The 17,838-nt window shown below is 56.2% G+C and overlaps 1 protein-coding gene across 2 annotated transcripts in view; it reads left to right on the plus strand.

Moving 5' to 3' along the window:
• The window catches only part of STK33 (serine/threonine kinase 33), a 69,277-nt gene that overhangs the window by 26,974 nt on the left and 24,465 nt on the right, over positions 1-17,838 (plus strand). For both annotated transcript variants that reach the window (XM_072131997.1, XM_072131998.1), the window contains exons 2-4: positions 15,394-15,510; positions 16,195-16,308; positions 16,391-16,495. In XM_072131997.1, coding sequence (XP_071988098.1) covers positions 15,394-15,510; positions 16,195-16,308; positions 16,391-16,495 — 336 coding nt within the window. The remainder of the gene's footprint in view (positions 1-15,393; positions 15,511-16,194; positions 16,309-16,390; positions 16,496-17,838) is intronic.

Raw genomic sequence — 17,838 nt, forward strand, 5'->3', positions numbered from 1 at the left:
ACACAGGACATGGCAGCTCGCTGTGTATGGGGGGTGTAGTCACAGAGAGGTCAGAGCGCCCATGCTGACCCCTGACCACTGCTGGCTATGATAGAAAGGTGTCAGGACACACAGGACATGGCAGCTCACTGTGTATGGAGGTGTAGTCACAGAGGGGTCAGAGCGCCCATGCTGACCCCTGACCACTGCTGGCTATGATAGAAAGGTGTCAGGACACACAGGACATGGCAGCTCGCTGTGTATGGGGGGTGTAGTCACAGAGGGGTCAGGGCGTCCATGCTGACCCCTGACCACTGCTGGCTATGATAGAAAGGTGTCAGGACACAGGACATGGCAGCTCGCTGTGTATGGGGGGTGTAGTCACAGAGGGGTCAGAGCACCCATGCTGACCCCTGACCACTGCTGGCTATGATAGAAAGGTGTCAGGACACACAGGACATGGCAGCTCGCTGTGTATGGGGGGTGTAGTCACAGAGGGGTCAGAGCGCCCATGCTGACCCCTGACCACTGCTGGCTATGATAGAAAGGTGTCAGGACACACAGGACATGGCAGCTCGCTGTGTATGGGGGTTGTAGTCACAGAGGGGTCAGAGCCCCCATGCTGACCCCTGACCACTGCTGGCTATGATAGAAAGGTGTCAGGACACACAGGACATGGCAGCTCGCTGTGTATGGGGGATGTAGTCACAGAGGGGTCAGAGCGCCCATGCTGACCCCTGACCACTGCTGGCTATGATAGAAAGGTGTCAGGACACACAGGACATGGCAGCTCGCTGTGTATGGGCGGTGTAGTCACAGAGGGGTCAGAGCGCCCATGCTGACCCCTGACCACTGCTGGCTATTATAGAAAGGTGTCAGGACACAGGACATGGCAGCTCGCTGTGTATGGGGGATGTAGTCACAGAGAGGTCAGAGCGCCCATGCTGACCCCTGACCACTGCTGGCTATGATAGAAAGGTGTCAGGACACACAGGACATGGCAGCTCGCCGTGTATGGGGGTGTAGTCACAGAGGGGTCAGAGCGCCCATGCTGACCCCTGACCACTGCTGGCTATGATAGAAAGGTGTCAGGACACAGGACATGGCAGCTCGCTGTGTATGGGGGGTGTAGTCACAGAGGGGTCAGAGCGCCCATGCTGACCCCTGACCACTGCTGGCTATGATAGAAAGGTGTCAGGACACACAGGACATGGCAGCTCGCTGTGTATGGGGGGTGTAGTCACAGAGGGGTCAGAGCGCCCATGCTGACCCCTGACCACTGCTGGCTATGATAGAAAGGTGTCAGGACACACAGTACATGGCAGCTCGCTGTGTATGGGGGTGTAGTCACAGAGAGGTCAGAGCGCCCATGCTGACCCCTGACCACTGCTGGCTATGATAGAAAGGTGTCAGGACACACAGGACATGGCAGCTCGCTGTGTATGGGGAGTATAGTCACAGAGGGGTCAGAGCACCCATGCTGACCCCTGACCACTGCTGGCTATGATAGAAAGGTGTCAGGACACACAGGACATGGCAGCTCGCTGTGTATGGGGGGTGTAGTCACAGAGGGGTCAGAGCGCCCATGCTGACCCCTGACCACTGCTGGCTATGATAGAAAGGTGTCAGGACACACAGGACATGGCAGCTCGCTGTGTATGGGGGGTGTAGTCACAGAGGGGTCAGAGCACCCATGCTGACCCCTGACCACTGCTGGCTATGATAGAAAGGTGTCAGGACACACAGGACATGGCAGCTCGCTGTGTATGGGGAGTATAGTCACAGAGGGGTCAGAGCGCCCATGCTGACCCCTGACCACTGCTGGCTATGATAGAAAGGTGTCAGGACACACAGGTCATGGCAGCTCGCTGTGTATGGGGGCTGTAGTCACAGAGAGGTCAGAGCACCCATGCTGACCCCTGACCACTGCTGGCTATGATAGAAAGGTGTCAGGACACACAGGACATGGCAGCTCGCTGTGTATGGGGGCTGTGGTCACAGAGAGGTCAGAGCAGCCATGCTGACCCCTGACCACTGCTGGCTATGATAGAAAGGTGTCAGGACACACAGGACATGGCAGCTCGCTGTGTATGGGGGGTGTAGTCACAGAGGGGTCAGAGCGCCCATGCTGACCCCTGACCACTGCTGGCTATGATAGAAAGGTGTCAGGACACACAGGACATGGCAGCTCGCTGTGTATGGGGGGTGTAGTCACAGAGGGGTCAGAGCGCCCATGCTGACCCCTGACCACTGCTGGCTATGATAGAAAGGTGTCAGGATACACAGGACATGGCAGCTCGCTGTGTATGGGGGGTGTAGTCACAGAGAGGTCAGAGCACCCATGCTGACCCCTGACCACTGCTGGCTATGATAGAAAGGTGTCAGGACACACAGGACATGGCAGCTCACTGTGTATGGGGAGTATAGTCACAGAGGGGTCAGAGCGCCCATGCTGACCCCTGACCACTGCTGGCTATGATAGAAAGGTGTCAGGACACACAGAACATGGCAGCTCGCTGTGTATGGAGGGTGTAGTCACAGAGGGGTCAGAGCCCCCATGCTGACCACTGCTGGCTATGATAGAAAGGTGTCAGGACACACAGGACATGGCAGCTCGCTGTGTATGGGGGTGTAGTCACAGAGGGGTCAGAGCACCCATGCTGACCCCTGACCACTGCTGGCTATGATAGAAAGGTGTCAGGACACACAGGACATGGCAGCTCGCTGTGTATGGGGGGTGTAGTCACAGAGAGGTCAGAGCGCCCATGCTGACCCCTGACCACTGCTGGCTATGATAGAAAGGTGTCAGGACACACAGGACATGGCAGCTCGCTGTGTATGGGGGGTGTAGTCACAGAGGGGTCAGGGCGTCCATGCTGACCCCTGACCACTGCTGGCTATGATAGAAAGGTGTCAGGACACAGGACATGGCAGCTCGCTGTGTATGGGGGTTGTAGTCACAGAGGTGTCAGAGCACCCATGCTGACCCCTGACCACTGCTGGCTATGATAGAAAGGTGTCAGGACACACAGGACATGGCAGCTCGCTGTGTATGGGGGATGTAGTCACAGAGGGGTCAGAGCGCCCATGCTGACCCCTGACCACTGCTGGCTATGATAGAAAGGTGTCAGGACACACAGTACATGGCAGCTCGCTGTGTATGGGGGGTGTAGTCACAGAGAGGTCAGAGCGCCCATGCTGACCCCTGACCACTGCTGGCTATGATAGAAAGGTGTCAGGACACACAGGACATGGCAGCTCGCTGTGTATGAGGGGTGTAGTCACAGAGGGGTCAGAGCGCCCATGCTGACCCCTGACCACTGCTGGCTATTATAGAAAGGTGTCAGGACACAGGACATGGCAGCTCGCTGTGTATGGGGGATGTAGTCACAGAGAGGTCAGAGCGCCCATGCTGACCCCTGACCACTGCTGGCTATGATAGAAAGGTGTCAGGACACACAGGACATGGCAGCTCGCCGTGTATGGGGGTGTAGTCACAGAGGGGTCAGAGCACCCATGCTGACCCCTGACCACTGCTGGCTATGATAGAAAGGTGTCAGGACACACAGGACATGGCAGCTCGCTGTGTATGGGAGGTGTAGTCACAGAGGGGTCAGAGCGCCCATGCTGACCCCTGACCACTGCTGGCTATGATAGAAAGGTGTCAGGACACAGGACATGGCAGCTCGCTGTGTATGGGGGGTGTAATCACAGAGGGGTCAGAGCGCCCATGCTGACCCCTGACCACTGCTGGCTATGATAGAAAGGTGTCAGGACACACAGGACATGGCAGCTTGCTGTGTATGGGGGATGTAGTCACAGAGGGGTCAGAGCACCCATGCTGACCCCTGACCACTGCTGGCTATGATAGAAAGGTGTCAGGACACACAGGACATGGCAGCTCGCTGTGTATGGAGGGTGTAGTCACAGAGGGGTCAGAGCGCCCATGCTGACCCCTGACCACTGCTGGCTATGATAGAAAGGTGTCAGGACACAGGACATGGCAGCTCGCTGTGTATGGGGGGTGTAGTCACAGAGGGGTCAGAGCGCCCATGCTGACCCCTGACCACTGCTGGCTATGATAGAAAGGTGTCAGGACACACAGTACATGGCAGCTCGCTGTGTATGGGGATGTAGTCACAGAGGGGTCAGAGCGCCCATGCTGACCCCTGACCACTGCTGGCTATGATAGAAAGGTGTCAGGACACACAGGACATGGCAGCTCGCTGTGTATGGGGGGTGTAGTCACAGAGGGGTCAGAGCGCCCATGCTGACCCCTGACCACTGCTGGCTATGATAGAAAGGTGTCAGGACACAGAACATGGCAGCTCGCTGTGTATGGGGAGTGTAGTCACAGAGGGGTCAGAGCACCCATGCTGACCCCTGACCACTGCTGGCTATGATAGAAAGGTGTCAGGACACACAGGACATGGCAGCTCGCTGTGTATGGGGGTGTAGTCACAGAGGGGTCAGAGCACCCATGCTGACCCCTGACCACTGCTGGCTATGATAGAAAGGTGTCAGGACACAGGACATGGCAGCTCGCTGTGTATGGGGGGTGTAGTCACAGAGGGGTCAGAGCGCCCATGCTGACCCCTGACCACTGCTGGCTATGATAGAAAGGTGTCAGGACACAGGACATGGCAGCTCGCTGTGTATGGGGGATGTAGTCACAGAGGGGTCAGAGCGCCCATGCTGACCCCTGACCACTGCTGGCTATGATAGAAAGGTGTCAGGACACACAGGACATGGCAGCTCGCTGTGTATGGGGGGTGTAGTCACAGAGAGGTCAGAGCGCCCATGCTGACCCCTGACCACTGCTGGCTATGATAGGAAGGTGTCAGGACACACAGGACATGGCAGCTCGCTGTGTATGGGGGGTGTAGTCACAGAGTGGTCAGAGCGCCCATGCTGACCCCTAACCACTGCTGGCTATGATAGAAAGGTGTCAGGACACACAGGACATGGCAGCTCGCTGTGTATGGGGGGTGTAGTCACAGAGAGGTCAGAGCGCCCATGCTGACCCCTGATCACTGCTGGCTATGATAGAAAGGTGTCAGGACACACAGGACATGGCAGCTCGCTGTGTATGGGGGTGTAGTCACAGAGGGGTCAGAGCACCCATGCTGACCCCTGACCACTGCTGGCTATGATAGAAAGGTGTCAGGACACACAGGACATGGCAGCTCGCTGTGTATGGGGGATGTAGTCACAGAGGGGTCAGAGCGCCCATGCTGACCCCTGACCACTGCTGGCTATGATAGAAAGGTGTCAGGACACACAGGACATGGCAGCTCGCTGTGTATGGGGGGTGTAGTCACAGAGGGGTCAGAGCGCCCATGCTGATCCCTGACCACTGCTGGCTATGATAGAAAGGTGTCAGGACACACAGGACATGGCAGCTCGCCGTGTATGGGGGTGTAGTCACAGAGGGGTCAGAGCGCCCATGCTGACCCCTGACCACTGCTGGCTATGATAGAAAGGTGTCAGGACACACAGGACATGGCAGCTCGCTGTGTATGGGGGATGTAGTCACAGAGGGGTCAGAGCGCCCATGCTGACCCCTGACCACTGCTGGCTATGATAGAAAGGTGTCAGGACACACAGGACATGGCAGCTTGCTGTGTATGGGGGGTGTAGTCACAGAGGGGTCAGAGCCCCCATGCTGACCCCTGACCACTGCTGGCTATGATAGAAAGGTGTCAGGACACACAGGACATGGCAGCTCGCTGTGTATGGGGGATGTAGTCACAGAAGGGTCAGAGCGCCCATGCTGACCCCTGACCACTGCTGGCTATGATAGAAAGGTGTCAGGACACACAGGACATGGCAGCTCGCTGTGTATGGGGGGATGTAGTCACAGAGGGGTCAGAGCGCCCATGCTGACCCCTGACCACTGCTGGCTATGATAGAAAGGTGTCAGGACACACAGGACATGGCAGCTCGCTGTGTATGGGGGTGTAGTCACAGAGGGGTCAGAGCGCCCATGCTGACCCCTGACCACTGCTGGCTATGATAGAAAGGTGTCAGGACACAGGACATGGCAGCTCGCTGTGTATGGGGGGTGTAGTCACAGAGGGGTCAGAGCGCCCATGCTGACCCCTGACCACTGCTGGCTATGATAGAAAGGTGTCAGGACACAGGACATGGCAGCTCGCTGTGTATGGGGGGTGTAGTCACAGGGGGGTCAGAGCACCCATGCTGACCCCTGACCACTGCTGGCTATGATAGAAAGGTGTCAGGACACACAGGACATGGCAGCTCGCTGTGTATGGGGGGTGTAGTCACAGAGGGGTCAGAGCGCCCATGCTGACCCCTGACCACTGCTGGCTATGATAGAAAGGTGTCAGGACACACAGGACATGGCAGCTCGCTGTGTATGGGGGATGTAGTCACAGAAGGGTCAGAGCTCCCATGCTGACCCCTGACCACTGCTGGCTATGATAGAAAGGTGTCAGGACACACAGGACATGGCAGATCGCTGTGTATGGGGGGTGTAGTCACAGAGGGGTCAGAGCGCTCATGCTGACCCCTGACCACTGCTGGCTATGATAGAAAGGTGTCAGGACACACAGGACATGGCAGCTCGCTGTGTATGGGGGGTGTAGTCACAGAGGGGTCAGAGCGCCCATGCTGACCCCTGACCACTGCTGGCTATGATAGAAAGGTGTCAGGACACAGGACATGGCAGCTCGCTGTGTGTGGGGGGTGTAGTCACAGAGAGGTCAGAGCACCCATGCTGACCCCTGACCACTGCTGGCTATGATAGAAAGGTGTCAGGACACAGGACATGGCAGCTCGCTGTGTATGGGGGGTGTAGTCACAGAGAGGTCAGAGCGCCCATGCTGACCCCTGACCACTGCTGGCTATGATAGAAAGGTGTCAGGACACAGGACATGGCAGCTCGCTGTGTATGGGGGTGTAGTCACAGAGGGGTCAGAGCACCCATGCTGACCCCTGACCACTGCTGGCTATGATAGAAAGGTGTCAGGACACACAGGACATGGAAGCTCCCTGTGTATGGGGGGTGTAGTCACATAGGGGTCAGAGCGCCCATGCTGACCCCTGCTGGCTATGATAGAAAGGTGTCAGGACACACAGGACATGGCAGCTCGCTGTGTATGGGGGGTGTAGTCACAGAGGGGTCAGAGCGCCCATGCTGACCCCTGACCACTGCTGGCTATGATAGAAAGGTGTCAGGACACACAGGTCATGGCAGCTCGCTGTGTATGGGGGATGTAGTCACAGAAGGGTCAGAGCTCCCATGCTGACCCCTGACCACTGCTGGCTATGATAGAAAGGTGTCAGGACACACAGGACATGGCAGCTCGCTGTGTATGGGGGGTGTAGTCACAGAGGGGTCAGAGCGCCCATGCTGACCCCTGACCACTGCTGGCTATGATAGAAAGGTGTCAGGACACAGGACATGGCAGCTCGCTGTGTGTGGGGGGTGTAGTCACAGAGAGGTCAGAGCACCCATGCTGACCCCTGACCACTGCTGGCTATGATAGAAAGGTGTCAGGACACACAGGACATGGCAGCTCGCTGTGTGTGGGGGGTGTAGTCACAGAGAGGTCAGAGCGCCCATGCTGACCCCTGACCACTGCTGGCTATGATAGAAAGGTGTCAGGACACACAGGACATGGCAGCTCGCTGTGTGTGGGGGGTGTAGTCACAGAGAGGTCAGAGCGCCCATGCTGACCCCTGACCACTGCTGGCTATGATAGAAAGGTGTCAGGACACACAGGACATGGCAGCTCGCTGTGTATGGGGAGTGTAGTCACAGAGGGGTCAGAGCACCCATGCTGACCCCTGACCACTGCTGGCTATGATAGAAAGGTGTCAGGACACACAGGACATGGCAGCTCGCTGTGTATTGGGGGGGGGGGGGGGGTGTAGTCACAGAGGGGTCAGAGCGCCCATGCTGACCCCTGACCACTGCTGGCTATGATAGAAAGGTGTCAGGACACACGGGACATGGCAGCTCGCTGTGTATGGGGGATGTAGTCACAGATGGGTCAGAGCGCCCATGCTGACCCCTGACCACTGCTGGCTATGATAGAAAGGTGTCAGGACACACAGGACATGGCAGCTCGCTTTGTATGGGGGGAGTAGTCACAGAGGTCAGAGCTCCCATGCTGACCCCTGACCACTGCTGGCTATGATAGAAAGGTGTCAGGACACATAGGACATGGCAGCTCGCTGTGTATGGGGGTGTAGTCACAGAGGGGTCAGAGCACCCATGCTGACCCCTGACCACTGCTGGCTGTGATAGAAAGGTGTCAGGACACACAGGACATGGCAGCTCGCTGTGTATGGGGGTGTAGTCACAGAGGGGTCAGAGCACCCATGCTGACCCCTGACCACTGCTGGCTATGATAGAAAGGTGTCAGGACACACAGGACATGGCAGCTCGCTGTGTATGGGGGGTGTAGTCACAGAGGGGTCAGAGCGCCCATGCTGACCCCTGACCACTGCTGGCTATGATAGAAAGGTGTCAGGACACACAGGACATGGCAGCTCGCTGTGTATGGGGGGTGTAGTCACAGAGGGGTCAGAGCACCCATGCTGACCCCTGACCACTGCTGGCTATGATAGAAAGGTGTCAGGACACACAGGACATGGCAGCTCGCTGTGTATGGGGGGTGTAGTCACAGAGGGGTCAGAGCGCCCATGCTGACCCCTGACCACTGCTGGCTATGATAGAAAGGTGTCAGGACACACAGGACATGGCAGCTCGCTGTGTATGGGGGGTGTAGTCACAGAGGGGTCAGAGCACCCATGCTGACCCCTGACCACTGCTGGCTATGATAGAAAGGTGTCAGGACACACAGGACATGGCAGCTCGCTGTGTATGAGGGGTGTAGTCACAGAGGGGTCAGAGCGCCCATGCTGACCCCTGACCACTGCTGGCTATGATAGAAAGGTGTCAGGACACACAGGACATGGCAGCTCGCTGTGTATGAGGGGTGTAGTCACAGAGGGGTCAGAGCGCCCATGCTGACCCCTGACCACTGCTGGCTATGATAGAAAGGTGTCAGGACACACAGGACATGGCAGCTCGCTGTGTATGGGGGGTGTAGTCACAGAGAGGTCAGAGCACCCATGCTGACCCCTGACCACTGCTGGCTATGATAGAAAGGTGTCAGGACACACAGGACATGGCAGCTCGCTGTGTATGAGGGGTGTAGTCACAGAGGGGTCAGAGCGCCCATGCTGACCCCTGACCACTGCTGGCTATGATAGAAAGGTGTCAGGACACACAGGACATGGCAGCTCGCTGTGTATGAGGGGTGTAGTCACAGAGGGGTCAGAGCGCCCATGCTGACCCCTGACCACTGCTGGCTATGATAGAAAGGTGTCAGGACACACAGGACATGGCAGCTCGCTGTGTATGGGGGGTGTAGTCACAGAGAGGTCAGAGCACCCATGCTGACCCCTGACCACTGCTGGCTATGATAGAAAGGGGTCAGGACACACAGGACATGGCAGCTCGCTGTGTATGGGGGGTGTAGTCACAGAGGGGTCAGAGCGCCCATGCTGACCCCTGACCACTGCTGGCTATGATAGAAAGGTGTCAGGACACACAGGACATGGCAGCTCGCTGTGTATGGGGGGTGTAGTCACAGAGGGGTCAGAGCGCCCATGCTGACCCCTGACCACTGCTGGCTATGATAGAAAGGTGTCAGGACACACAGGACATGGCAGCTCGCTGTGTATGGGGGGTGTAGTCACAGAGGGGTCAGAGCGCCCATGCTGACCCCTGACCACTGCTGGCTATGATAGAAAGGTGTCAGGACACACAGGACATGGCAGCTCGCTGTGTATGGGGGGTGTAGTCACAGAGGGGTCAGAGCGCCCATGCTGACCCCTGACCACTGCTGGCTATGATAGAAAGGTGTCAGGACACACAGGACATGGCAGCTCACTGTGTATGGGGGGTGTAGTCACAGAGGGGTCAGAGCACCCATGCTGACCCCTGACCACTGCTGGCTATGATAGAAAGGTGTCAGGACACAGGACATAGCAGCTCGCTGAGTATGGGGGGTGTAGTCACAGAGAGGTCAGAGCACCCATGCTGACCCCTGACCACTGCTGGCTATGATAGAAAGGTGTCAGGACACAGGACATAGCAGCTCGCTGTGTATGGGGGGTATAGTCACAGAGAACCCATGCTGACCCCTGACCACTGCTGGCTATGATAGAAAGGTGTCAGGACACAGGACATAGCAGCTCGCTGTGTATGGGGGGTGTAGTCACAGAGCACCCATGCTGACCCCTGACCACTGCTGGCTATGATAGAAAGGTGTCAGGACACAGGACATAGCAGCTCGCTGTGTATGGGGGGTATAGTCACAGAGAACCCATGCTGACCCCTGACCACTGCTGGCTATGATAGAAAGGTGTCAGGACACAGGACATGGCAGCTCGCTGTGTATGGGGGGTGTAGTCACAGAGGGGTCAGAGCGCCCATGCTGACCCCTGACCACTGCTGGCTATGATAGAAAGGTGTCAGGACACAGGACATGGCAGCACGCTGTCTACGTATAGGATGTATAATGTTTCATGGTCCTTATATTTTGTCCTTTCTCCAAGCCCCCAATCTCCATGTGACTGTAAGGGGTTAATCTATTCCGGTTGAACATAATTCCGGACCTGTGTATGTAACAGCAAAGTCTTTTAACCCTGTGAATGCTGGCTCCCTCCAGGAGGAGTTCAGTGGTACATCCGTGGTTAACTAGTTTACCCTTTAATTGCCGCACCATCAGCGGCCACCGAATCCTCTGCTAATCATTCATCAACTCCGGAGGTCGCCCCCGTTTTTAACTGAACTGGTATGTGGAGCTGGTCTGCCCCCTGCTGGGTCACAGTGGTAGAGCCCCGAGCCCTTTGCAGCAGGCTGAGAGTGTAAATTAGCGGATATGTGAGTGCAGCTCTCGCTGTGACTGGAGTATGAGACCTGGTATAGGCCACACTGTAAGGGGTGTGGGGTCCCCTATAGCGGCAGCACATGGTGCAGCTCTCGCTGTGACTGGAGTATGAGACCTGGTATAGGCCACACTGTAAGGGGTGTGGGGTCCTCTATAGCTGCAGCACATGGTGCAGCTCTCGCTGTGACTGGAGTATGAGACCTGTTATAGGCCACACTGTAAGGGGGTGCGGGGTCCTCTATAGCTGCAGCACATGGTGCAGCTCTCGCTGTGACTGGAGTATGAGACCTGGTATAGGCCACACTGTAAGGGGGTGAGGGGTCCCCTATAGCGGCAGCACATGGTGCAGCTCTCGCTGTGACTGGAGTATGAGACCTGGTATAGGCCACACTGTAAGGGGGTGAGGGGCCCCCTATAGCGGCAGCACATGGTGCAGCTCTGGCTGTGACTGGAGTATGAGAACTGGTGTAGGCCACACTGTAAGGGGGTGCGGGGTCCCTTATAGCGGCAGCACATGGTGCAGCTCTGGCTGTGACTGGAGTATGAGACCTGGTGTAGGCCACACTGTAAGGGGGTGCGGGGTCCTCTATAGCTGCAGCACATGGTGCAGCTCTGGCTGTGACTGGAGTATGAGAACTGGTGTAGGCCACACTGTAAGGGGGTGTGGGGTCCCCTATAGCGGCAGCACATGGTGCAGCTCTCGCTGTGACTGGAGTATGAGACCTGGTATAGGCCACACTGTAAGGGGGTGCGGGGTCCTCTATAGCTGCAGCACATGGTGCAGCTCTCGCTGTGACTGGAGTATGAGACCTGGTATAGGCCACACTGTAAGGGGGTGAGGGGTCCCCTATAGCGGCAGCACATGGTGCAGCTCTCGCTGTGACTGGAGTATGAGACCTGGTATAGGCCACACTGTAAGGGGGTGAGGGGTCCCCTATAGCGGCAGCACATGGTGCAGCTCTGGCTGTGACTGGAGTATGAGACCTGGTATAGGCCACACTGTAAGGGGGTGAGGGGTCCCCTATAGCGGCAGCACATGGTGCAGCTCTCGCTGTGACTGGAGTATGAGACCTGGTATAGGCCACACTGTAAGGGGGTGCGGGGTCCCCTATAGCGGCAGCACATGGTGCAGCTCTCGCTGTGACTGGAGTATGAGACCTGGTATAGGCCACACTGTAAGGGGGTGCGGGGTCCCCTATAGCGGCAGCACATGGTGCAGCTCTCGCTGTGACTGGAGTATGAGACCTGGTATAGGCCACACTGTAAGGGGGTGCGGGGTCCCCTATAGCGGCAGCACATGCAGGCGCAGTGTTGTATCCCTGAGCGGTGACTGATCACCCCCGAGCGGGTCTGACCGCACTCCCGCCCGCTTCCCTCTTCTCTAAACTGCGTTAGAACTTGTGAAGCGTCTGCAGTCCTGTCAGGTGTTGTGGCGCGGCGGCCAGATGGCGCTTATATATTACTTTTTATGAACAATCTCGCAGTTACTCATTGTCTGTTCTGTAAAGTCTGTGAGAATTCTCCAAGTGCTTCGTGACCAGAACTTTGTGCCCGGTGTCTGTTACTTCTGATCACTGATCACAATTGTATCAGCGAAGGATGATTGGGAAGGTAGAGCATTCCAGAGAGTAGGTGCAGCACAAGAGAAAAGAAAGCAAAGCAAGAGCATTCCAGAGAGTAGGTGCAGCACAAGAGAAAAGAAAGCAAAGCAAGAGCATTCCAGAGAGTAGGTGCAGCACAAGAGAAAAGAAAGCAAAGCAAGAGCATTCCAGAGTATGGCTGCAGCACAGGAGAAGCCCTGGAGCTGGACATGAGGGATTGATCAGACATGGTGGCTCGTCCTGGAGATGGCAGTGAGGGGCTAAAAGGACATGATGGCTCGTCCTGGAGATGGCAGTGAGGGGCTGAGAGGACACGATGGCTCGTCCTGGAGATGGCAGTGAGGGGCTGAGAGGACATGGTGGCTCGTCCTGGAGATGGCAGTGAGGGGCTGAGAGGACATGGTGGCTCGTCCTGGAGATGGCAGTGAGGGGCTGAGAGGACGTGATGGCTCGTCCTGGAGATGGCAGTGAGGGGCTGAGAGGAAGTGATGGCTCGTCCTGGAGATGGCAGTGAGGGGCTGAGAGGACGTGATGGCTCGTCCTGGAGATGGCAGTGAGGGGCTAAAAGGACGTGATGGCTCGTCCTGGAGATGGCAGTGAGGGGCTGAGAGGACGTGATGGCTCGTCCTGGAGATGGCAGTGAGGGGCTGAGAGGACATGATGGCTCGTCCTGGAGATGGCAGTGAGGGGCTGAGAGGACATGATGGCTCGTCCTGGAGATGGCAGTGAGGGGCTAAAAGGACGTGATGGCTCGTCCTGGAGATGGCAGTGAGGGGCTGAGAGGACGTGATGGCTCGTCCTGGAGATGGCAGTGAGGGGCTGAGAGGACATGATGGCTCGTCCTGGAGATGGCAGTGAGGGGCTGAGAGGACGTGATGGCTCGTCCTGGAGATGGCAGTGAGGGGCTGAGAGGACATGATGGCTCGTCCTGGAGATGGCAGTGAGGGGCTGAGAGGACGTGATGGCTCGTCCTGGAGATGGCAGTGAGGGGCTAAAAGGACGTGATGGCTCGTCCTGGAGATGGCAGTGAGGGGCTGAGAGGACATGATGGCTCGTCCTGGAGATGGCAGTGAGGGGCTAAAAGGACGTGATGGCTCGTCCTGGAGATGGCAGTGAGGGGCTGAGAGGACGTGATGGCTCGTCCTGGAGATGGCAGTGAGGGGCTGAGAGGACGTGATGGCTTGTCCTGGAGATGGCAGTGAGGGGCTAAAAGGACGTGATGGCTCGTCCTGGAGATGGCAGTGAGGGGCTAAAAGGACGTGATGGCTCGTCCTGGAGATGGCAGTGAGGGGCTGAGAGGACATGATGGCTCGTCCTGGAGATGGCAGTGAGGGGCTGAGAGGACATGATGGCTCGTCCTGGAGATGGAAGTGAGGGGCTGAGAGGACGTGATGGCTCGTCCTGGAGATGGCAGTGAGGGGCTGAGAGGACATGATGGCTCGTCCTGGAGATGGCAGTGAGGGGCTGAGAGGACATGATGGCTCGTCCTGGAGATGGCAGTGAGGGGCTGAGAGGACATGATGGCTCGTCCTGGAGATGGCAGTGAGGGGCTGAGAGGACATGATGGCTCGTCCTGGAGATGGCATTGAGGGGCTGAGAGGACATGATGGCTCGTCCTGGAGATGGCATTGAGGGGCTGAGAGGACATGATGGCTCGTCCTGGAGATGGCAGTGAGGGGCTGAGAGGACATGATGGCTCGTCCTGGAGATGGCAGTGAGGGGCTGAGAGGACGTGATGGCTCGTCCTGGAGATGGCAGTGAGGGGCTGAGAGGACGTGATGGCTCGTCCTGGAGATGGCAGTGAGGGGCTGAGAGGACATGATGGCTCGTCCTGGAGATGGCAGTGAGGGCTGAGAGGACATGATGGCTCGTCCTGGAGATGGCAGTGAGGGGCTGAGAGGACATGATGGCTCGTCCTGGAGATGGCAGGGAGGGGCTGAGAGGACATGATGGCTCGTCCTGGAGATGGCAGTGAGGGGCTGAGAGGACATGATGGCTCGTCCTGGAGATGGCATTGAGGGGCTGAGAGGACATGATGGCTCGTCCTGGAGATGGCAGTGAGGGGCTGAGAGGACGTGATGGCTCGTCCTTGAGATGGCAGTGAGGGGCTGAGAGGACATGATGGCTCGTCCTGGAGATGGCAGTGAGGGGCTGAGAGGACATGGTGGCTCGTCCTGGAGATGGCAGTGAGGGGCTGAGAGGACATGATGGCTCGTCCTGGAGATGGCAGTGAGGGGCTGAGAGGACATGATGGCTCGTCCTGGAGATGGCAGTGAGGGGCTGAGAGGACGTGATGGCTCGTCCTGGAGATGGCAGTGAGGGGCTGAGAGGACATGATGGCTCGTCTTGGAGATGGCAGTGAGGGGCTGAGAGGACGTGATGGCTCGTCCTGGAGATGGCAGTGAGGGGCTGAGAGGACATGATGGCTCGTCCTAGAGATGGCAGTGTGGGGCTGAGAGGACATGATGGCTCGTCCTGGAGATGGCAGTGAGGGGCTGAGAGGACATGATGGCTCGTCCTAAAGATGTCAGAGCCATCACAAGAGATTGAGGGGACGCATGGAGCACTCTGGAGTTCTGATAACTGAAGGGATTGGTAGAACGTTACATAATGTGGATGTTAGGGGGTCTGTATATGGGAGTTGCCCCCGGAGAGGAGGAGCTGCTGGATGCATGTGGCCTCCATAGTTGTGGGTTACTGATTAGACGGGTCATTGTGGTGTATCCGGGCAGGATTCTCCGTCTTATGAAGGTAATGAGGTGAGGAGCGAGGTGGGCGGAGCGGATGGGGAGATGTAACGCACTGCAGAGCATCTCACCAGGACCAGCGTGTGTGACCCAAACCCACAGAACATGCAGTCAAGTATTTCCTTCTATCTCCAGATGCTGAGCTCTGAAGGACGAGAGGCTGGAAGGAAGATGGTGGCTCCGTGGCCTCGAAGTGGCAGCGCCGAAAATAAAGTACCACACACCCGCATGGATGATGAAGCCGCAATACAGGTAGCGCTATACATCCTCCTCTGTCCTACATCTACCACCTCCTTATCCTGCCCCCCTCTTCTCCTCCTCATTCTTCTTCCTCCTTCTTCTTCTTCTTTTCCTCTCACTCCTCTTCTCCTTTTCCTCTTCCTCTCCTCCTCTTCTTCTCCTCCCCTTTCTCGCTCTGGCCTCCTCTTCTTCTCCTCTTTCTCTCTCGGGGCTCGGCCTCCACTTCTTCTCCTCCTCTCTCGCTCTGGCCCCGGCCTCCTCTTCTTCTCCTCCTCTCTCGCTCTGGCCCCGGCCTCCTCTTCTTCTCCTCCTCTCTCGCTCTGGCCTCGGCCTCCTCTTCTTCTCCTCCTATCTCTCTCGGGCCTCGGCCTCCTCTTTCTCTCTCGGGCCTCGGCCTCCTCTTTCTCTCTCGGGCCTCGGCCTCCTCTTTCTCTCTCGGGCCTCGGCCTCCTCTTTCTCTCTCGGGCCTCGGCCTCCTCTTTCTCTCTCGGGCCTCGGCCTCCTCTTTCTCTCTCGGGCCTCGGCCTCCTCTTTCTCTCTCGGGCCTCGGCCTCCTCTTTCTCTCTCGGGCCTCGGCCTCCTTCTCCTCCTCCTTCTCCTCCTTCTTCTTCTCCTTCTTCTTCTCCTTCTTCTTCTCCTCCTCTCCTCCTCCTCTTCTCCTAGTTACCGGTGTATTGTATTATTTCTATGTTTCAGCAAATCTACACGTTGGGTAAGAAGTTGGGGCAGGGAAGCTTTGGAGTTGTTGTTGAGGCCACTCACCGGGAGACAGGGAAGAAATGGGCGATCAAAAAAGTCAATCGTGAGAAGGTAAGTGTCCGTATCCCTCTGCTTAGATACCTGCTCCCAGCATGCCCTGCTCCCTCACCTTATACTGTGACCCTTACTGCAGGCCGGGAGCTCGGCTGTCAAACTCCTGGAGCGCGAGGTCTCCATCCTGAAGAGGGTCAACCACGATCACATCATCCACCTGGAGGAAGTCTACGAGACCCCCAAGGTCAGTCACTCTGGTCCTAAGCGCTGCATGTACAGGTCTGTGCTACTCCACTCACAGCCAGAGCTGCTGTGACTATTCTGTCGTTACATTATCCTATACTTCACTCACATCCAGAGCTGCTGTGTCTATTCTGTCATTCCATTATCCTATACTCCACTCACATCCAGAGCTGCTGTGACTATTCTGTCATTACATTATCCTATACTCCACTCACATCCAGAGTGCTGTGACTATTCTGTCATTACATTATCCTATACTCCACTCACATCCAAAGCTGCTGTGACAATTCTGTCATTACATTATCTCATACTCCACTCACATCCAGAGCTGCTGTGACTATTCTGTCATTCCATTATCCTATACTCCACTCACATCCAGAGCTGCTGTGACTATTCTGTCATTACATTATCCTATACTCCACTCACATCCAGAGCTGCTGTGACTATTCTGTCATTCCATTATCCTATACTCCACTCACAGCCAGAGCTGCTGTGACTATTCTGTCATTCCATTATCCTATACTGCACTCACATCCAGAGCTGCTGTGACTATTCTGTCATTCCATTATCCTATACTCCACTCACATCCAGAGCTGCTGTGACTATTCTGGTGTTACATTATCCTATACTCCACTCACACCCAGAGCTGCTGTGACTATTCTGTCATTACATTATCTCATACTCCACTCACATCCAGAGCTGCTGTGACTATTCTGTCATTACATTATCCTATACTCCACTCACACCCAGAGCTGCTGTGACTATTCTGGTGTTACATTATCCTATACTCCACTCACATCCAGAGCTGCTGTGACTATTCTGTCGTTACATTATCTCATACTCCACTCACACCCAGAGCTGCTGTGACTATTCTGTCATTACATTATCTTATACTCTACTCACATCCAGAGCTGCTGTGACTATTCTGGTGTTACATTATCCTATACTCCACTCACATCCAGAGCTGCTGTGACTATTCTGTCATTCCATTATCCTATACTCCACTCACATCCAAAGCTGCTGTGTCTATTCTGTCATTCCATTATCCTATACTCCACTCACATCCAGAGCTGCTGTGACTATTCTGGTGTTACATTATCCTATACTCCACTCACATCCAGAGCTGCTGTGACTATTCTGTCATTACATTATCCTATACTCCACTCACATCCAGAGCTGCTGTGTCTATTCTGTCATTCCATTATCCTATACTCCACTCACATCCAGAGCTGCTGTGACTATTCTGTCATTCCATTATCCTATGCTCCACTCACATCCAGAGCTGCTGTGACTATTCTGTCATTACATTATCCTATACTCCACTCACATCCAGAGCTGCTGTGA

This window comes from Engystomops pustulosus, unplaced genomic scaffold, assembly GCF_040894005.1.
Source record: "Engystomops pustulosus unplaced genomic scaffold, aEngPut4.maternal MAT_SCAFFOLD_196, whole genome shotgun sequence".
Classification (NCBI taxonomy): domain Eukaryota; kingdom Metazoa; phylum Chordata; class Amphibia; order Anura; family Leptodactylidae; genus Engystomops; species Engystomops pustulosus.